Source organism: Dendrobates tinctorius, unplaced genomic scaffold, assembly GCF_039654945.1.
Source record: "Dendrobates tinctorius isolate UK_male_01 unplaced genomic scaffold, ASM3965494v1 ptg000254l, whole genome shotgun sequence".
Lineage (NCBI taxonomy): Eukaryota > Metazoa > Chordata > Amphibia > Anura > Dendrobatidae > Dendrobates > Dendrobates tinctorius.
Genome location: NW_027361921.1, coordinates 16,325,095 through 16,350,547, shown reverse-complemented (window position 1 = coordinate 16,350,547; position 25,453 = coordinate 16,325,095). Strand labels below are relative to the sequence as shown.

Here is a 25,453-nt window from a genome sequence, read left to right as displayed (position 1 = left end):
CTAGACATCCCATAATAGAGGAGTATTATGCCTAGACATCCCATAATAGGGAAGTAATATGCCCAGACATCCCATAATAGGGGAGTAATATTCCTAAACATCCCATGATAGAGGAGTAATATGCCTAGACATTCCATAATAAGGGAGTAATATTCCTAGACATCCCATAATAGGGGAGTAATATGCCTAGACATCCCATAATATGGGAGTAATATGCCTAGGCATCCCATAATAAGGGAGTAATATTCCTAGACATCCCATAATAGGAGAGTAATATGCCCAGACATCCCATAATAGAGGAGTATTATGCCTAGACATCCCATAATAGGAAAGTAAAATTTGTAGACCTCCCATAATAGGGGAGCAATATGCCTTGAAATCCCATAATAAGGGAGTAATTTTCTTAGACATCCCATAATAGGGGAGTAATATGCCTAGACATCCCATAATAAAGGATTATTATGCCTAGACATCCCATAATAGAGGAGTATTATGCCTAGACATCCCATAATAGGGAAGTAATATGCCCAGACATCCCATAATAGGGGAGTAATATTCCTAAACATCCCATGATAGAGGAGTAATATGCCTAGACATTCCATAATAAGGGAGTAATATTCCTAGACATCCCATAATAGGGGAGTAATATGCCTAGACATCCCATAATATGGGAGTAATATACCTAGACATCCCATAATAAGGGAGTAATATTCTTAGACATCCCATAATAGGAGAGTAATATGTCCAGATATCCCATAATAGAGGAGTAATATGCCTAGACATCCCATAATAGAGGAGTATTATGCCTAGACATCCCATAATATGGGAGTAATATGCCTAGGCATCCCATAATAAGGGAGTAATATTCCTAGACATCCCATAATAGGGGAGTAATATGCCTAGACATCCCATAATAGAGGAGTATTATGCCTAGACATCCCATAATAGGAAAGTAAAATTTGTAGACCTCCCATAATAGGGGAGCAATATGCCTTGAAATCCCATAATAAGGGAGTAATTTTCTTAGACATCCCATAATAGGGGAGTAATATGCCTAGACATCCCATAATAAAGGATTATTATGCCTAGACATCCCATAATAGAGGAGTATTATGCCTAGACATCCCATAATAGGGAAGTAATATGCCCAGACATCCCATAATAGGGGAGTAATATTCCTAAACATCCCATGATAGAGGAGTAATATGCCTAGACATTCCATAATAAGGGAGTAATATTCCTAGACATCCCATAATAGGGGAGTAATATGCCTAGACATCCCATAATATGGGAGTAATATACCTAGACATCCCATAATAAGGGAGTAATATTCCTAGACATCCCATAATAGGAGAGTAATATGCCCAGACATCCCATAATAGAGGAGTAATATGCCTAGACATCCCATAATAGAGGAGTATTATGCCTAGACATCCCATAATAAGGGAGTAATAGTCCTAGACATCACAGAATAGAGGAGTAATATGCCTAGACATCCCATAATAGAGGAGTAATATGCCTAGACATCCCATAATAGAGGAGTATTATGCCTAGACATCCCATAATAGGATAGTAATATTTGTAGACATTCCATAATAGGGGAGCAATATTCTTAGACATCCCATAATAGAGGAGTAATATGCCCAAACATCCCATAATAGGGGAGTGATATTCTTAGACATCCCATAATAGGGGAGTAATATGTCCAGACATCCCATAATAGAGGAGTATTATGCCTGGATATTATGCCTGGATATTATAGAGTACAGTATATTGGTCGCGGCCGGCCGGGCGCGACAAATCAGCGACGTGGGATTTCTGTTACAGACAGACAGAATTTGACGATTATATAGTAGATATATTACACATACTTTTTTATTTGTAATTTTGAATTGTGTTATCTTTCATCTGGTTGCAGACGTTTTGTTTCACAGTACTTTGGTATGTACATTCATTATAACTTATGTGCATCATTATGCTTTATACAAGAGTGCAGGCACTCTCTTGCTTTTAGTGCCACGTTTTGCTACTTTTTCTCAATAAAATTTATTTTTATCTTCAAAAAATTTTTTTGACAGTGACGGAGTCCAGCAACTTTAAATAAGAAGTTGCTGTTGTTGCACGTGAAATTATGATGCAGGACTGTTCTGCGTCCCTTTGGGCAGGAGCCCTGAATACAGTGCGGTCGGTGCGGCCGAAGTTGAAGAGTTGAAAAGTTTATATGTTTTCCCCCATCCAAATTTCTTTGTGCATATTTGCGCACCCCCTGCTGGATTACGGGACTGAGACCCTTTGTGAAAAATGGACAATGTGGGGCTGCTTTAAGGACTGTGTTTTATTATATTGCTTAACCTGAATTTTATCCTTAGGAGGTTGGAAGCAGCACACATGTTTTAAAGGGACTGTAATCTGAAAATAAGAGGGAGGGGGAAAAACATGGGCAGGAGGACCCTATGAGAGAGCCGAGTCAGAAGTATATGGACTGTAGGCACTCCTGGACTGTCAGAGCTGTGGTGAGATGTCCATGTGGACCATGATGTTTGTGTGGACACTTGAGACCGGGAAAAGGACTGACTAATGGGCCTGGTGTGCCCTACAGTAAACCTGTGGTGTGTCCGAGTCCTGAAAGCAAAGGGATCAGGGTCATATGGACCTGTAGTGCTAACTGGACAACCCAAGGAGTGTGCCTGGTTATAAAGAACTGTGCCCATGCATCAGTGAGCTAATGTGCATTGTTGGCTAAAAGACCATGTTATTAAAAGAGACCTGAACTGTGCATTCCAGGGTCCAAACCAAGTGGGACTGGTACTAGTCCTGACCAGGAACAGGGTCAGAGGTGGTTAAGAAAAGAGCAAACACTTATGTAGAGCATGATAATGTTTTGCAGTTGAATATGTCTTAAAAGAGTGTTTTATTTTAGTCTAGTTTATTAACGGTACCGCATGGTCGGGGACGACCATGGTTTTAGGAGGGAGATATGTAGGGGGTGTGCTGGGGCTAATTTGTGCCCTGCATTTCTGTGGGTTAGGGATAGAAATAGAGAGATATAGTAATTGAGTAAGAATCAGTGTTAGTAAGGGGTAATTTAGGACTTGAAACAGTGGGGGGCACTCTAGATTAGGAGATTAAATTGAGTTAAGATAAGAAATAGTTAATCCAATAGGATGTTAGCTAGTGGGAGGAGCTAGAGAAGGGTGAGGAGAATGTGTTCTTGAGGTAGTTAGTCAGTGAGGAGATGAGGAACAATTAAGTTGTGAAAAAGGAACTGTGTTATGACAGAGGCTCATCAATCCAGGCCCTAGGGTTGGAGAGACACATGAGCACGAGAGAATCAGAGCAGCAAAAGTATTTTTAAGCACATATGGGGTATTGGTATACTCAGGAGAAATTGCACAACATTTTTTGGGGGTCCATTTTCTCCTGGTACCCTGGTGAAAATAAAATATTTTGTGGATGAAAGAAATTTTTTTGTGGGAAAAAATGTGATTTTTTTTATTTTCATGGCACAAAATTATAAACTTCTGTGAAGCACCTAGGGATAAATTCCTTGAGGGGTTTAATTCCCAAAATGGGGTCACTTGTGGGGTCACTCTTTAGGCACATCAGTGGCTCTCAAAATGTGACATGACACCCACAGAACATTCCATCAAAATCTGCATTCAAAAACATCACTTCATCCTTTCTGAGCTCTGCCACGCGCCCAAATATTAGTTTTCTCCCACATATGGGGTATCGGCTACTAAGAAGAAATCAGAAAATCGAATTCTGGGGTCTATATTCTTCTATTACCCTTGTGAAACCAAAACATTTGGGGCTTAAAGAACATTTTTGTGGGGAAAAGGTGATTTTTTTTATTTTCGTGGCTCAACGTTATAAAATTCTATGAAGCACCTTGGGATTCGTGGTGCTCACCACACATCTAGATAAGTTCCTTGAGGGGTCTAGATTTTAAAATGGGGTTATTAGTGGGGAGTGTCCACTGTTTAGTCACATCAGTGGCTCTCCAAATGCAACATGGCATCGCTAAGGATTCCAGCAAATTTTGCATTTAAAAACTCAAATGGCGCTCCTTCCATTCTGAGCCCTGTCGTGTGTCCAAACAGTAGTTTCCCTCCACAGATTGGGTATCTGCTTACTCAGAATAAATCACACAACAAATTGAATGGTAAATTTTCTCCTATTACCCTTGTAGAAATAAAAATAATTGGGGCTATAAGAGCATCTTTGTGGGGAAAATGTTGACTTTTTTGAGGGGGCTCAACGTTATAAATTTCTTGGAAACACCTGGGCATTCAAGGTGCTCAACACGCATCTAGATAAGTTCCATTAGGGGTCTGCTTTCCAAAATGAGTTCATGTGTTGGGGGTTTCTACTCTTTAGGCAAATCAGGGTCTCTTCAGATGATTCCAACAAAATTTGCATTCCATAAGTCAAATGGCACTTCTTCTATTCCAACCCCTGATGTGTGTCCAAACAGTAGTTTTCCTCCACATATTGGGTATCTGTGTACTAAGTCAAAATTGACAAATATTTTTTGGTGCATTTTCCTCTGTTACCCATGTGAAAATAAAAAATGGGGATCAAAGAACATTTTTGCATGAAAAATTTGATTTTTTTATTTTACGTCTCAACGTTATAAACTTCTGTGAAGCACCTGGGGGTTCAAGGTGCTCACCACACATCAAGATAATTAGATTGATGGGTCTAGTTTCCAAAACATGGTCATTTGTGGAGGTTTCCAATCCTTAGGCACAACTGGGGCTCTCCAAATGCGACATGGTGTCCATTAATGATTCTAGCAAATTTTTCATTCAAAAAGTCATAGGGCGCTCCTTCTCTTCTGACACCTGCCGTGCCAAAACAGTAGTTTTTACCCACATAAGGTGGAATTGGCAAATTGTATGGTGCAATTTCTCCTATTACCCTTGTGAAAATACAAAATTTTGGGCTAAAAAACATTGTTGTGGGAAAAATTAGATTTTTTTATTTTCTCAACTCAACCTTATTAACTTCTGTGAAGCTCCTGGGATTTCAAGGTGCTCACCACTCATCTAGATAAGTTGAGGAGTCTAGTTTTCAAAATGGTGTCACTAGTGAGTGGCTTCCACTGTTTAGGCACATCAGGGGCTCTTCAAACGTGACATGTGTCTGCTAATTATTTCAGCAAACTACACATTTAAAAAAGTCAAATGGCGCTCCTTCCCTTCCTAGCCCTGCTGTGTGCCCATACAGTGGTTTTCCCCCATTTATGGGATATCTGCATGCTCAGGAGAAATTGCACAACAAATACAGTGGTCAATTGTTTCCTGTTACTTATGCAAAAGTAAAAAATGGGTCTAAATTGAAGTTTTTATGAAAAAAAGTTGTGTTTATTTTTTCCTTCCAAATGCCATTAATTCCTGTGAAGCACTTGAAGGGTTAATAAACTTCTTGAATGTGGTTTTGAACACCTTGAGGGGTACAGTTTTTATAATGATGTCACTTTTGGGGATTGTCTTTCATTTGTGCCCCTCAAAGTCACTTCAGATGTGATGTGGTCCCTAAAAAATGGTGTTGTAAATTTTGTTGAAAATATGAGAAATCACTTGTCAACTTTTACCCCTTATAACTTCCTAACATGAAAAATTGCTTCAAAAATTGTGCTGATGTAAAGTAGACATGTGGGAAATGTTATTAACTATTTCATGTGATATAGCTCCCTGATTTAAGGACATACAAATTAAAATTTTGAAAATTCCTAAAGTTTTCAAATTTTCATCAAATTTATGCAAGTCATATCAAACAATTTTTAACACTATCATGAGGTACAATATATCAGGAGAACAAAATTCACTCCTCCCAGAATCAGTGGGATCCATTGAAATGTTCCAGAATTATGACCTCGTAAAATGACAGTGGTCAGAATTGTAAAGTTTGGCCTGTCACGAAGGTGAAAACAGGCTTCGGGGTGAAGGGGTTAAAAAAGAAAAAAGTATAACTGTTTTTAATGCTTTACGATACAGCAAACAGCCTGCTCATATGCTTCATACCACTAATACATATTTTTCTTTTAGTTCTAGAAGGAAAAAGATAAAAAGACCGAATTATTTCATTGTACAACATGAATCGAGCATTTAACAGGAAGAAAGGTAAGTAGGTTATAAATGACAATAATGGCTTCTTCTATGCTTATGATCTGAAAGGTCCGGTGTTTTCTTTCTAAAATGAGTGATCTATATCATAGTAATTATTGTGGCTAATATTTGCTGCAATGCCCTCATTTTAATATGCTATTGGATAAGCCTTTTATGTTTTTTAAGCTGTTAATCAGCCAAAAAAAATAGTACCTTTCACTAAGTTGGGCCTGCCCTTTTTATTTAATAGAAGAGTGGGAAGACCCAGACTGGTGATTTTTGTTAAAATTATTTCCTCTTAATAAAAGTACTCGGAAGTAACCCTACTGCCCCCAGAATTTCCAGGTTGTGGGATCAATGGCACCGCTGATGTAGATGGCACAAGCCAACAAGCTCAGTGATTGTCAGCAGCGGTAGTGCGCACTGTGAGTGTGTCATCCCCTCTGCAGCCAAATGGCTGAGTCAAGAGCAGTCGTGTTTAGCCAGCACTGGACACATAGGGGGTTAGTGCTTGCTCTGTTTGTTATGGTAAACCATCTTAACTGAAGATTGCATCAACTACAACTCAGCAGTGACTTCTTTGTAACTTCACAAATCACAGTTCAAAAATAGTTTAAGTTGCATGAATGTTTTTGGTTGCGAGACTTGCGTAAGAATTGCTATCACAAGACACATCTAACTCCAGCCTTACTGTCCACTTTTCTTTGGTCTAGACAACCCTTGATCAGCTTGTGACTTCCTTATTCCCAGGTTTTTTTATGTAATTTGAGAGCATTATGATGTAGGTGAAGAGAACCTAAAGCCAACTATACAACTCCTGGTAAATATTATGGAATCACCGGCCTTGGAGGATGTTCATTCAGTTGTTTAATTTTGTAGGAAAAAAACCAGATCACAGACATGGCACAAAACTAAAGTCATTTCAAATGGCAACTTTCTGGCTTTAAGAAACACTAACAGAAATCAAGAAAAAAAATGTGGTAGTCAGTAATGGTCACTTTTTTAAACCAAGCACAGGGGAAAAATTATGGAGTCACTCTATTCTGAGGAAAAAATTATGGAATCATGAAAAACAAACCAACAAAAAAACACTCCAACACATCACTAGTATTTTGTTGCACCACCTCTGGCTTTTATAACAGCTTGCAGTCTCTGAGGCATGGACTTAATGAGTGTCAAACGGTACTCTTCATCAATCTAGCTCCAACTCTCTCTGATTGCTGTTGCCAGATCAGCTTTGCAGGTTGGAACCTTGTCATTTACCATTTTCTTCAACTTCCAAAGATTTTCAATTGGATTGAGATCCCGACTATTTGCAGGCCAATACATTGACCTTATGTGTCTTTTTTCAAGGAATGTTTGCACAGTTTTTGCTCTATGGCAGGATGCATTATCATCTTGAAAAATGATTTCATCATCCCCAAACATCCTTTTAATTGATGGGATAAAAAAGTGTCCAAAATATCAACATAAACTTGTGCATTTATTGAAGATGTAATGACAGCCATCTCCCCAGTGCCTTTACCTGACATGCAGCCCCATATCATCAATGACTGTGGAAATTTGCATGTTCTCTTCAGGCAGTCATCTTTAAAAATCTCATTGGTATGGCACCGAACAAAAATTCCAGCATCATCACCTTACCCAATGCAGACTCGCGATTCATCCCTGAATATGACTTTCATCCAGTCATCCACAGTCCACGATTGCTTTTCCTTAGCCCATTGTCACCTTGTATTTTTTCTGTTTACGTGTTGCTTTCGTTTAGCTTTTCTGTATGTAATTCCCATTTCCTTTAGGCGGTTTCTTACAGCTCAGTCACAGATGTTTACTCCAGTTTCCTCCCATACATTCCTCATTTGTTTTGTTGTGCATTTCTGTTTTGGAGACATATTGCTTTAAGTTTCCGGTCATGACTCTTTGATGTCTTCCTTGGTCTACCAGTATGTTTGCCTTTAGCAACCTTCCCATGTTCTTTGTATTTGGTCCAGATTTTAGACACAGCTGACTGTGAACAACCAACATCTTTTGCAACATTGCGTGATGATTTACCCTCTTTTAAGGCTATGTGCCCACGTAGTTTTTAGTGCTGCGTATTTCTCCCTGTGGATTTTGCAAAATCCGAAGGTAAATCCGCAGGTCAAAAGACCTGCGGTTTACCTGCGGATTAGCCTGCGGTTTTGCCCTGCGGTTTCTCACCTCACAATGGTAAAGGTAGGAAACCGCACAAAGAACTGACATGCTGCGGATTGTAACCCGCAGCAAATCTGCGTGGAAAAATCCGCAGCATGTGCACTGCGTTTCCATAGGAAATAAAGGTACTGTACAACGCAGCAGAATCTGCTGCGGACCCGCAGTACCAAATCCGCTGCGGATCCGCAGCAGAATCCGCAGCGTGTGCATATACCCTAAGAGTTTGATAATCCTCTCCTTTGTTTCAAATGACATCTCTCGTGTTGGAGCCATGATTCATGTCAGGGCACTTGGTGCAACAGCTCTACAAGGTGTGATCACTACTTTCTAGACGCAGACTAACGAGCATATCTAATTTGATGCAGGTGTTAAGGTACTGTCACACTTAGCAATGTACCAGCGATCCCGACCAGCGATATGACGCGGTCAGGATCGCTGGTGCATCGCTAAGTGGTCACTAGTGAGCTGCCACACAGGCAGATCTCACTAGCGACATCGCTGGGGACGGGGGTCGCTACTTACCTGTCACACTAGGCGATCCTGCGTCTTCCCGCCCGGCTCCACGCTCGTCGCTCATCTCTCCACAGGAAGCCCAGCAGGAAGCTGACAGTGAGAAACAGTCCTGGACGTTCTCGCGCGATCAGCGATAATCAGCGGGGGAGCGGGTTGTAGGTAAGTATCACACACAGCGATATCGCTAGCAATATCGCTATAACGTCACAAGTTATAGCGATATTGCTAGCGATATCGCTTAGTGTGACAGTACCTATTGGGTGATTCCATACGTTTTCCTCAGAATTGAGTGATTCCATAATTTTTCCTCTATGCTTGGTTTAAAAAAGTGACCATTACTGACTACCATATTTTTTGTTCTTGATTTGTTTTAGTGTTTCTTAAAGCCAGAAAGTTGCCATTTGAATTGACTTTAGTTTTGTGCCATGTCTGTGATCTGCTTTTTTCTTCAAAATTAAACAACTGAATGAACATCCTCCAAGGCCGGTGATTCAATAATTTTTGCCAGGGGTTGTGTGTTAGTTACTAAGCTATATTTTGCTGTTTCAATACAAACAATGTTTTATCAGCAGGAGCTTAGCACTGCCTAATGCCTCCTAGTCAAACCATACTCCCAGTTAGTTTTCTGTAGATATACACTGTACACTGATAGCTGTGGTGTGAAGGTGTGAGTGGAGGTTACACACAGCTCAGCTAATAAGCTCTGCTAAATCCACAACAGAGTATACTGTGATTCTATCATAGTTACTACACCAAGGAAACTGAGTGATGCATCGCTGGAATCAAGGACTCTGTCCCTATGTCATGCTGCTGTTAGATTACATACCAAAATCCTGTTGACACATTCACTTTAAACAAAGCTTTGACCCTTGCTATGGGACCTTAGTGCAACTGTTTATTTCACGTGTTTGTTTTTACCAAAAGTTTTAATCAGTTTTTCTCATATGAAAAAAAAAAATATGGAAAGTTTCTCAAACCTGTCCATGCAAACTGTCAGTGAAAGACAACTGGAGCACCCCCTCAGGGCTGTGGGTTACTCGGTACTGGGCCCTGAGTGTCCATGTAAAAATAAGAAGTGATGAGGAATAAAGTCTATGTGTAGATAAGTTTGTGACACCACCTGTAGTATCTGGTCAGAGGTTACCAGCGCTGCAGTGCAGATCCTCTGGGACTAATGGTGTGATGCAGCAGAGTTGGAGTAGCTCTCCACAGGCAGAGCTTTTGTCCCAGGGCAGTGGTGTTGGAAAAGATGTTGTAATTGGTAGTGGTAGATGTAGCAGTGCTGAATAGGTGCAGAAAGAATTCAGAGGACACAGCTGAATGCAGTTCCAAAGCTTTACTCACAGTTCTTGTGTGCATGGATGCCTCGCTTGGTGCCGTATCCTCCAGGTGAGGGGTCCAGCAAACTTCCAGGCAGATGGAGAACACCTTTCCAGAACTCCTTCCAGTATATGCCTTTCCCGGCTATCTCCCTGTGCTGATTTCCTCCCTCCTGTCCAGCACCTTCACAAACAGTGTCCCAAGCCAGCAGACTCGGATCTTGGCGGGAATAACCTCTAGGTCCCTGGATCCTATGTGTCTGTCTTTTCAGCGAATATTTGTGGATTTGGCTGCAGCACTTGCAATGCTCAGAGCCTCTGGTTTATCTAGCTGAGCCCGTTGTCCACTCCACTAGTTTTAGGGCCAGTCCCTTTACTGCCACTAATCCCTCCACCCGACGTCAGCCGATGTGGAGCGAGCCCCACGGACAATATTGTCACTGTATTGTGCCTCTAGGATTCCTTCCCTCTTCAGAGAGCTTCCTTCAGTCTCTTTCCCTCCAAGCAGCTCCTCCTGACAGGGAGCTGCTTCAACACATTTGCACATTTAGTTTCACTTTCTCCTCATGACTCCTGACTAACACTCCCTTCTCCTGCTCTCATCCTACTAGCTCCACCCACCTCCCAACACCCTTTAACACCCAGACAGGGTTGAGAGTATCCTCCAGAAGGGTCCATCCAGATGCCCTGCTGCTATAGGGTGTGTGTTGAGCGCAGGTGTTAGAGTCCTGTCAGGTTCCTCCACATTACGTGGGAAGTGGGATACCACACGTCCCTATTCGGGGGCCTCATGTTGGGCGCCAAACTGTTAAGGTAGCTTTTCAGGGGGGCTAAATTAACCCTTCATGGTTGACCAAGTGATTTCTAAATTAATCCACGGGGCGTTGCTAGCAACTGGGAATGACCAGACGGAGACGGGGTCTCTGTATAGGAGGATCAAGGCAGATCACTAAGCCTGTTTATTTTGTCACCTCTTTTTATAGTATTTTTCTTAATTATGCAAAATACATAGCTACCAATAACATTGTCGTAATACATTTACTTTGTAAGCCAATAGTATTGCAAGAAAATCGGAATATGTCCCTAGCTGCGTGATGTAGAAAATGGAACAATAGCACATTCTTCATGGTCTCATATCTTGTACAAGCTGGAACAGTCTGGTTTCATAACAACCGTGAACTTTCATCTAGTTAAGTTGCAAAATTTAACTCGTAAACAACAAAATGGCGTCGCAAGCACAAAAATGGAGTCTGGAGAACAAGATGTCCCATACATCTGAATACTGTACTTCACAATCCCCCTAGATAAATTTTGTTAACTAATATGCACCATTAGAGGTGCTATCCCAAGCGATAAGCTCAAGGGGTACTGGTATTCACATGGCTGATGCTGTGTTATAAGTCATGGCTGTTGCGGCGCACCCATCCCCTCTGTATGCTACAATTTACAAATAGCAATTTTTGATGAGAGTGGTGGAGATCTTTTCAAGGTAGCCATATGCATGGATTCAACATCTTCATCAAATAACCTTTTGAGATCGGTGTAGAGAAGAGCAGGGGTAACGACGCCTTTAGTATACATCGCTAGCTGTCCTAGTGCAGAATTTCCTAATACATACAGAAATACACCAAAAAACAAGTTTTAGCACAGCTATTATCTGCTATTTTAACTCATTGCTATCTGGCAGAGGCAGTGAACAGTCTATCTGGAGAATTTTTTTAGGTACACATGTTTTTTCTTAGTATGTAATCTTGCTAATTTTCAGTGAGCAAGCGCAGTGAATTTTATTTCTGAAGTTTTAGTATCATATATGCAACAAGGATACAGGCAGTAATGTATAACAAGCTTTGTTAGATCCCAGCTATCCAGCCCCCAATTCCCTTAAACCAATTGGCTGGATTGAGAAAGGAGAAGGTGTCTGACCACCAACTGTCCTTATTACGAACATTGTCTTTAACATATTGATCTCTGGGTCTTTCAATGTCTTCTAACTTTAACTTTAACTTCTACCACTAATAATAATATAGAAAATGCGGAAAACCAAAACATTATGCCCCCTTTATTTACTATTAACTTATTGGGTGACAAAAAGAACTTGATAGGGACCATCATACAAGGGTTCTAGTCCATGCTTTCTGACATGCCTCTTCACAACTACAAAATCACCAGGCTTCAGGTTATGACAGATGTCGGTTTCTGCTGAATCTGGAAGAGAAAAAGAAACTAGAGCATGGGTGTTAGCAAGATTTTAACCTTCGTCAGGCTGCATAATTTTACAACGTTAACAGGCTGCAGAGGTACAATTGTACCTTCATATATACCTCCACTGTGGGAAGACTTTCTCCTTTACTTGGTTTCAGAAACTAAAGTTCATTCAGCTACAAATGTCATGTTGATATCTATTGGCCAGTGTTGTTACTGCTCACTTATGTTGCTGTCAATTAAGTTGATTCAAACTGGGAGTGGCTTCTACTTCTCTTCCTGCCTCCCTCCTCTCAGTAGCCATTTTGCTGTTCATCTCATTGCTGTGAGCACACACAATTCTAGGCTTGTGAAGTCTTCAATTTCTTGGATACAAAGGTAGGAAAGTATATCACAGCATCTAACAGCCAGTTATACCTTCATTTGCCTTATGTGGGGACAGAACAGTCAGAAATTGTCTTTGAGCCTGGACTTGGCTTACATATATTTTGCATGAAACTTATCACTATAGGTATGATTCTTATACAAAAAATGGATAATAATTAGTATCTACTTATTGTTTTACGATGTTTTACTTATATTCAGCACAAAATAAAGATGGTGGCTCTGTTACAATTTTCCTATTGGTCGAAAAAACAGTCGAAGATGGAATGAAAATTCTGAAACCGTATACGGTTTACATAATATATAAATGACATTTATAAATAATTATCACTAGAAATAATTTACTTTTTTATCTGCACTTTAGAATCGAGTTTCATTCTACTTGCCACGTGTTACTGAACTAAATTACGAAGCCAAAATTCATCTACCAAGTCATCATGAGTGATAGTGATGCAGGATCTAGTTTCCGCCATAATCCAAGAAAATGTCTTTGCAGGTTAGTATCATTTTGTGAAAAGCCAATAATGTAGTATTGTGTAGTATTTCGGAAAATTATTTATTTTTCATTTTTTCATATTTACAGATTTACGTCTGACGAAATAATGCGAATGCTAGAAGAATCTGATTCTGAGCATGAGGAAGAACCATATGTTGCATCTGATGATGCAAACTATGTACCACAAGTGGATGTTACTGAAGAAGATTCAGACATTGAACAAGAAATGGTCTTAGATCAGGAAAAAGAATACGACTCAGACGAAAGTGTTCAGGATAAGTCTGTGCCTCAAAGTGCAGGCGACATTTGGACTGCTAAGGATAAAACTCAATGGTGTAGTGATCCACTGCCAAATGCACAAAAAAATCTCGTAATGTCCTACGACAAAGAGGTAGCCCTGCAGCAATCAGCAACCTGTATACAGCAAAAGAGATATTCAAGTCAATCATGACTCCCGAGATGTGTGACATCATATTATGAGAAACGAATTGAAAGGCCAAGAGAGTTTGTGATGCTTACAACAACGAACTGGTACAACGTTTTCCTGATTTTTCTGAACGGCCACCACAAAAAATAGTCAAGCAATTTACTGAAACTGAACTCCATGCATTTTTGGGCATACTGATTGCTGCTGGTGTGCACAGAAATAACAAAGAGAATCTGGAGGAAATGTGGAATGTTGATGCTCTGCCTCTTATACGTGCAGCCATGTCTCGTGACCGCTTCAAGATGATACTCAGATTTATCAGATTTGACAACGAAAATACACGTGCAGAACGTGTGCAAACAGATAAAGCTGCACCAATACGGGACATCTGGACAATGCTGAACAGAAATCTGAAGAGAGCCTACAAGCCATATAATTGTATCACCGTCGACGAGCAATTATTTCCATTTAGAGGCCATACTAAATTTACCCAGTATATACCTTCAAAACCAGCTAAATATGGCATAAAGATTTTCTGGGCTTGTGACTCGTCAAACGCCTACCCATTACAAGGTCAGCTCTACACTGGGAAACCAACTGATGGTCCTCGACAAGTAAACATTGGTGAACAAACAGTATTGGACCTAGTGAGCTCGTATAAAGGCTCTGGAAGAAATGTCACCACCGATAACTTCTTTACAACCATGGAACTAGCTAAGGTATTGAACTCCTGGAACATGACACTAGTTGGTACAGTGAGAAAAAACAAAAGGTTCCTACCTAGCAACATGCAGCCTGCCAAAGAAAGGCCTGTAAACTCGACAAATTTTGCCTACAATCATGATGCAACAGTCTGTTCATATGTACCAAAGAAGAACAAATCAGTTATGCTTCTATCATCTATGCACATGACGGGAGAAGTTGAAGAGACACTAGCAGCCAAGCCAGAGATAATAAAATACTACTACAAAACAAAAGGCAGAGTTGATGTTATGGATAAAATGTTGGGAGAGTACACTCTGAAACGACGAACATTACGTTGGCCTCTGGCATTTTTCTACAATATGATTGACGTCACTGGGTTTGCATCCTACATCATCTACAGAGAACACAATCCAAGCTTCAGGACAAAGAATCAACGAAGAAAATTCCTGAAAGATCTCGCAAATCAGCTGTGTATGCCTGCAATTGAAGATCGTAGTACAAACCGAATGATGATGAGAAACCATTTTCTTCGAGGTGCAGTAGAAATGGTGCTTGGACGATGCATTCTGGTAGCATCGCAAGCAGCAGCTGGCCCTCAAATACTTCATGTTAGTCGTGGACCCTCCCCTGTTGTTGGTAGTTGCTATGTCTGCCGAGATCTGAGGCGAAAACAACGTAAGACTGGAAAGTCTTGTGTGGTTTGTGTGAAACCCATTTGCGATGAACACTGGGTAGCAAAGACAACATGCATTACTTGCGAAGAAAATCAATAAAAAAAGTTTCTTACATTTTCTTTTATAATGTAAATGAACAGTTTTTTTTACTTGTTTATAATAATAAAATAGCATTATCATTAAAAAAAAATATTATTCTTTTTTCCTTGCATTAACTTCATTCAAAATATATGAGGGTACATTTGTAACTATGCAGCTTGTTATGGAGGCAAAAATATCTTGACCCCTTATCTCGGAAGGGGGTGGAGATATTTTATTGAAATTTGGCCAATATATTCTGGACCAAAACTGCAGAGATGTCACGAAATTTCAGCCCTCTACGGCTTTTCGAAAAAAAGTTATTGCAATTTTAAAACGGAATAGGTACAATTGTACCTACTCAGCCGGACAACACGGTCAGTTTCTTCTGATAACTGCTGAGGCTGGAAATTTGCAACTGGGGGCCTAGCACCAAACAATATCTCATATGGGGACAGGCCATGTTTTGCAATAGGGGTAGTACGAATGTGGTATAATACAATGGGTAGGAGCTCTGGCCATGGAGCCGTAGTCTCATGCATCATTTTGGTCAATTGTCCCTTCAGTGTGCCGTTCAGACTCTCAACTTTCCCACTGGATTGTGGGTGGTACGGAGAATGGAGGACTACGGTGGATCCAAGCATTGTCAGAACTTCTTGGTATACATGAGAAGAAAAGGCCGGACCTTGATCACTTTCAACAACTTCTGGAACCCCATATCTGCATATGACTTCCATCACCAGTTTTTTTGCTGTTGTTTTTGCAGTCATGTTGGTAACAGGGAATGCTTCCGGCCAACTGGAGAACATGTCAACAACAACCAAACAGTATTCATACCTTCCAGACTTAGGTAACGTGATATGGTCCACATGGAGCCTTAGGAAAGGATAGTCGGGCTAAGCAAGATGCTTCGGGGGTACTACAGCTCCCTGGTTTTCATTTCTGGCTAGCAGTTCCGCTGGCACCTGAGGTCTATCAACTTCTGAATCAGAGTCAGTTACAGTACCTGCTTTGATGGCTTCTCCGGTGTCATTGTTATCTGTCACAGCTTCCGGTGAAGGGGGTACCGATGGGGTGGGTACCCGAGACCCGGTGGCTTTCTCCAAGACAGTCTGCTTCCACCCGGTGATGGCAGCCAATTGCGTGCGCAGGAAGCAGTGCGTCAGCTCCTCAACCTCTCCTTCCAGGAGCGCCAGGTCAGTACTAGATGGATAGCTGAAGCCTTGATCTTCTCGGCCGGGGGAGCCTTCTGCTTTGACCCCGCGCCCTACAGACCTCCATCCTCTGCTCGCCATGATGTCCTCCTGGTGCTCTCCCTTCTCTTCCGCTCTGTTTCCCGCTCCTGGGTCTTTCCTCGCCCCTGTCTGGGGGTGGTGCCTTTTTCCTTTTCCACCATACCAAGCCAGGAGGCGGACTCCACTGGTTGTCGGCCATGACGCTGTAGCATAGAAGTACAGGCAGGGGAGGTTCATGGTGTTTTGGGCCCTTGTCTGGGTACTGCCCATGACAGAACACCTCTCTGCACACCACATGGAACCACAATGGCAGACTTCTTTACAGTCCAATACATTCACTCCTTTGCACATTCTGTTAGGCGCACAAGACCCTTGTTAAAGGGTCGGTTCATCTTGTTTGGCAATTTCACAGTTCAATAAAGTCTCTGGTACACAGGACCCAGTGATACCTGGCTTCGAGTACCGTGGGGTACTCGGTACCAGGCTGCTTCTCAAAGGGGTAATGTGACAGCGGCGGTGACCTGGTCCGTGGTCCTGGGCGTCCAATAAAATGAGATATTTTACAAAGGAAAAATAAAGAGTTTGTAAAGTGTTCGTGATGCCACCTGTGGTGTCTGATCAGAGGTGACCAACGCTGCAGGGCAGGTCCTCTGGGTCTGATGGTGTTGCAGCAGAGTTGGTATAGCTCTCCACAGGCAGAGCTTTGTCCCAGGGCAGTTGTGGTAGTGAAGATGATATGTTTGAGGATGACAGATGTAGCAGAGTTGGATAGGTGATGCAGGAATAACTAGAGGACACACAACAGAGAGAAGTTTCCTTTACCTTTTACTGAGCTGTGTAGGTACATTCCAGGGCTCAGATTACAGATGGTTCTGGAGATGGTCAGCCTGAAAGCAATTTGGGAATCTCCTTACTCAGGTGGGATGTGAGGCCTCCTCTCTAGCACTATTCTTTGAGGTACTTGCTGCTGTGAACTCTATTCAAGTTCCTCTCTGTGTCTGATACTTAGGTAGAACTCCACTCTCATGACAGGTAGCTGTAGCCCACTTCAGGGATTGCTCTTTATGGCGTCTCTGGTTCACTTGTGCTACTATGTCGTCGAGTCTCAGTTGGGGACAGAGGATCTGCAGCCTTCTGTCCTCCGGATTCTGCTGTGGGAACTTCAGTACCCACACAGCCTCGGACTTTGGCGTCCGGTCACTGGCGCTCAAGCCAGGGGGTTAGCTCTGCTATAGCTTTTGTCCTCAGCTTCTCTCTGCACATCCTCCCTTCACCCTGTTAACTAACCACTAACTTTCTGCTTCTGACCAGAGAGTAGCTCCCCTCAGGTTGGGTTTAGGGCTCCCTCTGCTGGTCTGGAGCAGGATCTGTGTTGTATGCTGGAACTACCTGATAAAGAGATCCCTTCCTTGCTTCCAGGCATGACATCACTCCCCCCTGGAGGGAGGTAAGGCCACTGTGGCAACCGTACTTCTGGGGTGCCACACAGCCATCACTAGACTGCAACTAGGATGGCATCAGTGTGCTGTCCAGGTTTTAACTGACACATACAGGTGCATCTCACAAAATTAGAATGTCATCAAAAAGTTAATTTATTTCAGTTCTTCATTGCAAAAAGATGAAACTCATCTCATCTACAGATAGAAAGCTTAGTGTATGTGTGTGTGTATGTATCAAGCCATCTCTAGCTCTCTGCTGACATCAAGTGGACTATTTGTGTAACCACATCTTTAATTCCATCTATAACTGATTAGATGTTCACAAACTATGACAACACTTTAATGCTCTTCATCTAGAGGCATGATGGCAAAATGAGAGAAGTAAGGTGCTGCTGCAATATGAGGCTGTGGATAGAAAAGAGTGAGGTGCTGCAGATGGAGGCTCTGAATAAGGCGATGGGGATAATGAGAGATGTGAGGGGCAAAATGAGAGATGTAATGGGAAAATGAGAGGAGAAGTGAGGGGCTGATGCAGTATGAGGCTGTGTATAGACAAGAGTGAGGCACTGCAGGTGGAGGCTGTGTATAAGGCCACAGTTTTTGGTCAGTATATCACAATACACAGGGGGGGTCTCACACCTCATCCTGCCCCTCTCACCGAGCGCACTCCCCCGTGTCTCCCATGACTCCACTGTCCTCAGCCTGTCACAGCCCTGTCGTGGCCAGCGTGAAAACTGGGCTCACACTGCACAGGGGGGGACTCACAATACATTGGGGGGTCTCACAATACAAATAGGGTCTCACACTGCAAGAGAAGGGTGCTCACAATACACAAGGAGTCTCACAATACATGGGGGTGTCACACTGAAAAGGAAAGGGTGCTCACAATACACAGGGGGTTTCACACTGCAAGGGGAGGGGGGCTCACATTGCAAGGGGACGGGGGCTCACAACTAACCACAGTTAGTTACTATGCCAGGACAACATGCTGCTTCAGTATGAGGCTGTGTATACAGAAGAGTGAGGCACTGCACATGGAGGCTGTGTATAAGGGGATGGGGAAAATGAGAGATGTGAGGGGGGGAAATAAGAGATGAGATGGGCAAAATCTGAGGCGTGATGGGAAAATGAGAGAAGTGAGGTGCTGATGTAGAATGAGGCTCTGTATAGAGAAGAGTGAGGCGCTGCAGGTGGAGGTTGTGTATAAGGGCACATTCAAACGTTCAGTATTTAGTCAGTATTTCACAGTACACAGGGGGGGTCTCACACCGCATCCTCCCCCTCTCACCGAGTGCACTCCCCCGTGACTCCACTGCCCTCAGCCTGTCACAGCTCTGTCATGGCCGGCGTGCAAGCTGGGCTCACACTGCACAGGGAGCGCTCACAATACACTGGGTAGTTTCACAATACACAGGGGGGTCTCACAATACACAGGGAGGTGTCACACTGAAAAGGAAGGGGTGCTCATAATACACAGTGGGTTTCACACTGCAAGGGGATGGGGCTCACAACTAACCACAGTTAGTTACTATGCCCAGTCAACATGCTGCTGCAGTATGAGGCTGTGTATAGAGAAGAGTGAGGCACTGCAGGTCGAGGCTGTGTATAAGGCCACATTCACATGTTCAGTATTTGGTCAGTAATTCACAATATTCAGGGGGGGGGTCTCACAATACAGAAGAGATCTCACACTGCAAGGGAAGGGTGCTCACAATACAGTGCGGGAGCCAGGCGCAGGTAATCACTGCACGGGGGGCCATGGAGGGGGTGGCAAGAGCTCCGAGGGAGGATGTAGCAGCCACGGACAGGAGGGGAGGGGAGCACAGCCCACTACTCCACGTACTCCCCTCTCACCGAGCGTACGCCCCTGTGTCCCCACATGACTCTGCTGCCTTCAACCTGTCACTGACGGCATGCAAGCTGGGCTCACACTGCACAGTGGGGCTCACTATACACGGGGTGATCTCACAATACAGAAGTGGTCTCACACTGCAAGGGAAGGGTGTTCACAATACACAAGGGGGCTCACACTGCAAAGCAGGGGTCTCAGAGTACATGGAGATGTCACACTGCAAATGAAGGGATGCTCACAATACACATGGAGTCTCATAATACATGGGGGCGTCACACTGCAAAGGAAAGGGTGCTTACAATACACAAGGGGTTTCACACAACAAGGGGAGAAGTGCTCGCACTGCCCAGTTAGTTTCTATGCCCGAGCAATGCCGGGCAAATGAGAGAAGTGAGGTGTTGATGCAGTATGAGGATGTGTATAGAGAAGAGTGAGGCGCTGCAGGTGGAGGCTGTGTATAAGGCCTCATTCACACGTTCAGTATTTGGTCAGTATTTCACAATACACAGCGGGACTCACACCACATCCTTCCCATCTCACCAAGCACACTCCCCCATGTCCCCACATGACTCTGCTGCCTGTCAAGGCCAGCGCACATGCTGGGCCCACACTGCACAGGGGGCCTCACAATACACGAGGGGTCTCACAATACAAAAGGGGTCTCACACTGCAAGGGAAGGGTGCTCATAATACACAAGAGGGGGTCTAAAAAATGGGGGTGTCACACTGCAAAGGAGGGGGTGCTCACAATATACAGGGGGTTTCACAAGGGAGGGGGGTTCACAACTAATCACAGTTAGTTACTATGCCCGGGCAACGCCGGCCTCTTCAGCTATATTATATAGAGTCATTACAAATAGAGTGATCTATTTCAAGTGTTTATTTCTGTTAAAGGGAATCTGTCACCCCATTTTAGCCCTGTATGCTGCGGCCACCACCATCAGGGGCTTATCTACAGCATTCTGTAATGCTGTAGATAAGCCCCCGATGAAACCTAAAAGATAAGAAGACAAGTTAAATTATACTCACTGGGGGGCAGAGTCGGGTGTAGTGGGTGTCGCGATCCGGCACCTCCTATCTTCATATGATGATGTCCTCCTCCTTGCTTCTCCCTCGGCTCCTGTGCAGGTGCAATTTTTCTGCCCTGTTGAGGGCAGAGTACAGTACTGCAGTCACAGGAGCCGGGAAAGTTTAGAGAGGTCCGGCGCCTGCGCACTGCAGTACTCTGCTCTCAACAGGGCAGATAAAGTACGCCAGTGCAGGAGCCGAGGGAGAAGCAAGGAGGAGAACATCATTGTATGAAGATGGGAGGTGCTGGACCGGACAGTGACACCCATCGGACCGGACCGAACGCCAGGGTGAGTATAATCTAAAGGGGGTTTTACACATAGCGATATCGCTAACAATATCGCTCTAGCATCACCGATTTGGTGACGCAGCAGCGATATCGCTAGCGATATCGCTATGTGTGATACTTACCTCCGACCGGCTCCCCCGCTGTCCATCGCTGATAGCGCGAGATCGCGCAGCTCCATTTCTCGTCAGGCACTTCCTGCTGGCGTCGACGAGCGACGCGTGGACGCGGACGGAGGACGTCAGGATCGCCGTGTCTGAAAGGTAAGTATCGTCCGCTGTATCGCTGCTGCATCGCTGTGAGATCTTCCTGTGTGGAAGCTCATTAGCGATTATTTAGCGATGCACCAGCAATCCTGACTGGGTCATATCGCTGGTCGGGATCGCTGGTGCATCGCTAAATGTAAAGGGGCCTTAACTCTTTTTTCTTATCTTTCAGGTTACATTGGGGGCTTATTTACAGCATTACAGAATGCTGTAGATAAGCCCCTGATGGCGGTGGCTGCAGCTGATAGGGCTAAAATGGGGTGACAGATCCCCTTTAATGTTGATGATTATGGCTTACAGCCAATAAAACCCCAAAAGTCATTATCTCAGTAAATTATAGCATCAGCTTGAAAAAATGATTTTAAAATCGAAATGTTGGCTTACTGGAATGTATGTTCGGTAAATGCACTCAATACTTAGCCGGGGCTCCTTTTGCATCAATTACTGCATCAATGCGGCATGGCATTGAGGCGATCAGCCTGTGGCATTGCTGTGGTGTTATAGAAGTCCACGTTGCTTTGATAGCAGATTTCAGCTCGTCTGCATTGTTCTGTCTGGAGTCTCATCTTCCTCTTGACAATACCCTATAGATTCTCTATGTGGTTAAGGTCAGGTGATATTGTTGCTTTCAAACCAGGAATTGGTACTTTTTGCTGTGTGGACAGGTGCCAAGTCCTGCTGGAGAATTAAATGTTCATCTCCAAAAAGCTTGACGGCAGAGGGAAGCATGAAGTGCTCTAAAATTCCCTGGTGGATGGCAGGGCTGACTGTGGTCTTGATAAAGCACAGTGGACCTACACCAGCAGATGACATGGCTCCCGAAACCATTATTGATTGTGGATACTTCAGGCTAGACCTATATATATATCGGGCTACTACAGATTTTGAGTTTTATATATATAGATTTTTGAGTAAAATGTAAATTGTTCTTTTAACCTACAAGCTTCTGACAAAATGTCTCCGAATTTCCAAGCAATAATTTTTTCTTTTCTGAAAAGGGGAAATGGTAAAAATAAAAAGAACAGTGCTTTCAGACCTCAAATAATGCAAAGAAAACAAGTTCATAATCATTTAGAAACAGCAACACTAATGTTTTAACTCGAGAAGAGTTGAGAAATCAATATTTTGTGGAATAACCATGATTATTAATGACAGCTTTCATGTGTCTTGGCATGCTTACCACCAGTCTTTCACACTGCTTCTGGAGCCAAAATTTAAGCAGTTCTTTGTTTGATGGCTTGTGACTATCCATCATCCTCTTGATTACATTCCAGAGGTTTTCAATGGGGTTCAGGTAAGGAGAATGGAATGCCCATGACAGGGTTTTGATGTGGTGGTCTCTTAATTTTTGTCAGAGCTGTATAAGTTCGCTCAAAATTCAGCCATTTGTAGTGAACATGGAAAATATTGTCCTCCATGTAAAATGCGCAAGGCAAGTGGCAAGGGACCAGGAACTGGTCAGGATGGTGATGGTGCATGCAGAGGACGAGGCCGTGGGCAAGCTGAAATTGTGCCACAACAAACATCGCCCGACCTTCCTGTCCCAATTACTAGGGTACCACAGCAGCACACCACTATTGAACCCAGAGCAGTGTCAAAAGGTTGTTGGTTGGATAGCGGATAATGCTTCCGGTCAGTTTGCCACCACCACCACCACCCTGTCTTCCACATGGAAATGTCTCAGTAGCAGTGAGTCAGGATTGCATAATTCCTCACCCTACTCCTCCTTCCTCCCACCATGCAAAGTGCCTTTAGCCAACTGATCCCACACCCAAGTGTCCAAACACTCCGAAGAGCTGTTCACTTTTCCATTTATAGGTTTGGGCCTCTCGCCTGGTCCACTTGAAATGGGGCAAGAGGAGATGGCATGTAGCGATGCCCAAATATTTGAGCAGCCTCGGTCACACAAAGGCGACAGGGGGAACGTGTCACAAGAGGTGGATGATGATGAGACACAAATGCCAGAAAGTCAGGAGGAGGACAAGGCTGCGGAAGTGGAAGATGAGGTGGTGGATGATATAGTAACTGACTCAACCTGGCAGGAGGATATGGAGAGGGAGGATAGCAGCACATAGGGGGAGGGAGGCGTAGCGCCCCAACAAGCAGGAAGAAGTGTGGTGGTGTCATGTCGGACGCTGTTCACACCACAGCATCCGGCAGGCAGAGGTAGTTCCACCTCCAGCCACTATAGCCTCAGTGGCGCCGGCCTGATCTTCAGGCTCTCGGGGGTTAATCCTGCTGGAGACCAGGTTGGATGGTTAGTCACGCCCACGGTCTTTAAATAGTCATGCTGGCCTATGGGCGTCGCCGATTATAGCTTGTGTTTCATACCAAGTGGTTCCGGTCTGGAGTGGAGGTGTTCAAGAGAGAGAGATTCATATCTGGTGTCGTATGATCCGTCGTTATCCTTTCTCCTTCCCATATTTGTGTTTAGTTGTGCCCTGTTCACATTACTGTTTATTCCTGTGTGTGTGCGGCGCAGTGCAGTTTAAGTTCTCCCTGTCTGTCATTATTTGTGTGGGAGCTTTGGTGGTGACTTCTCACTGGGTGGAGGGTGGAGGGTTAAGTGCAGGGTTGAGCAGGAGATAAGGAAAGGTCGGAGGCTCAGGCATTTGCACCTTCAGCAAAAACCCTGGGTTGAGGGTCAGACAGGGTTTCCCCTAGTAAAGGGACACCACAGGGGCCCCGGGTATTTCAGCCTTAGTTGAACTAAGCCCCCGTGACATTATAATCGGCCCACATTTTTTCAGGAGTCCATGGATCCATTAGATTCCATAACCCGCCAGTTGGCGGCGCTGTCCATACAGGTCTCCGAGTTGAATAGGGCAGTTCAGCAGCAGGGCCTGGTAGTAGCAAAGGTGCAAACGGCATCTGCAGGTATCGGTGCAGAGCCGAAGTTTCCGCTGCCAGAACGATTTTCAGGCGATCGCAGCAAATTTGTCGTATTTCGGGAGGCCTGCAAATTATACTTCCGCATGCGGCCAATATCCTCAGGTAATGAGGCCCAGCGAGTAGGGCTGGTGTTGTCATTACTGAGTGGTGACCCCCAAGCATGGGCATTTTCCTTACCACCTGACTCTGCTACATTTCATTCGGTCGATAATGTTTTTTCTGCCCTCGGGCTCATTTACGATGACCCTGACCGACTGGCTCTAGCGGAATCTAAAATCCACGCCCTCCGCCAGGGGGAGCGCTTGGCAGAAGACTATTGTTCGGAATTTCGCCGCTGGGCTGTAGACACACAGTGGAATGACCCAGCACTGCGGAGCCAGTTTATTCATGGGGTATCAGGGAGGGTGAAACAAGCCCTCCTGATGTATGAGACTCCGGCATCATTGGAGTCTGCCATGAGTTTGGTGATACGTATTGATCGCCGTTTTCGTCAGGGGGCACAGGAGACGCTACCTCTGGGGGAAAACAGAGGTGCAGGTGTGGTTGAAGTAGATGAGTCCCCTGAACCTATGCAGATTGCTGGCGTGGCACAGGTTCAGCCTCGCGCTCCGGGAGTCCGGAAGTCCGGAGCATGTTTCTACTGTGGTAAAGGAGGTCATTATGTTAACGTTTGCCCGGTACTACCTAAGAGGGTCACACCGGCGGAAAACTGTTAAGCTCAGAGGGTATGGAGGAGACCCAACTGAGCGTATGCATATCCTCCATGATGGTATCTCAATGTATGCTCCCTGCCAAGGTTATTGTCGCCGGCAGAGAGCTACCTATATCAGTGTTTGTGGATAGCGGTTCCGCCACCAATCTCATAGATGAGGAGTTTGCACACACCGCCGGGTTTAAGATTGAAAAACTTCCTCACCCCATACAGGTGGTGACCATTAATGCTGTTCCCCTCCCTCAAGGGGAGATTACTGAGTTTGTGGCAGAGGTGAAACTCCACATTGGGGTCCTACATTCTGAGTCGGTTACATGTAGGGTCCTCCGTAATCTCCCAGCTCAAATGGTCCTGGGTTTTCCATGGCTGTCCAGGCACAACCCGGTAATTGATTGGAAAACTCAGGACATAGTACAATGGAGTGGTTTCTGCCAAGACAATTGCTTGGCCACATGTGTGTCCGCCGTGACGCCCAGCCTGCCGGAGGCTTTGCAGGATTTCGCGGATGTTTTCTCTGAGAAGGGTTGCTCAGAACTGCCTCCACATAGAGCCTATGACTGTGCTATTAGGTTAAAACCCGGGGCCAAATTACCTAAGGC

The 25,453-nt window shown here is 44.1% G+C and overlaps 1 protein-coding gene across 11 annotated transcripts in view; it reads left to right on the top strand.

Moving 5' to 3' along the window:
* Nucleotides 1-25,453, top strand: part of GULP1 (GULP PTB domain containing engulfment adaptor 1) — a 1,494,945-nt gene that overhangs the window by 520,357 nt on the left and 949,135 nt on the right. For 6 of the 11 annotated variants that reach the window (XM_073558197.1, XM_073558200.1, XM_073558205.1 and 3 more), the window contains one exon: nt 6,054-6,128. The exons of the other annotated variants lie outside the window; for them this stretch is intronic. In XM_073558197.1, coding sequence (XP_073414298.1) covers nt 6,101-6,128 — 28 coding nt within the window. In that variant the 5' untranslated portion in view covers nt 6,054-6,100. The remainder of the gene's footprint in view (nt 1-6,053; nt 6,129-25,453) is intronic. 11 annotated transcript variants of the gene reach the window in all.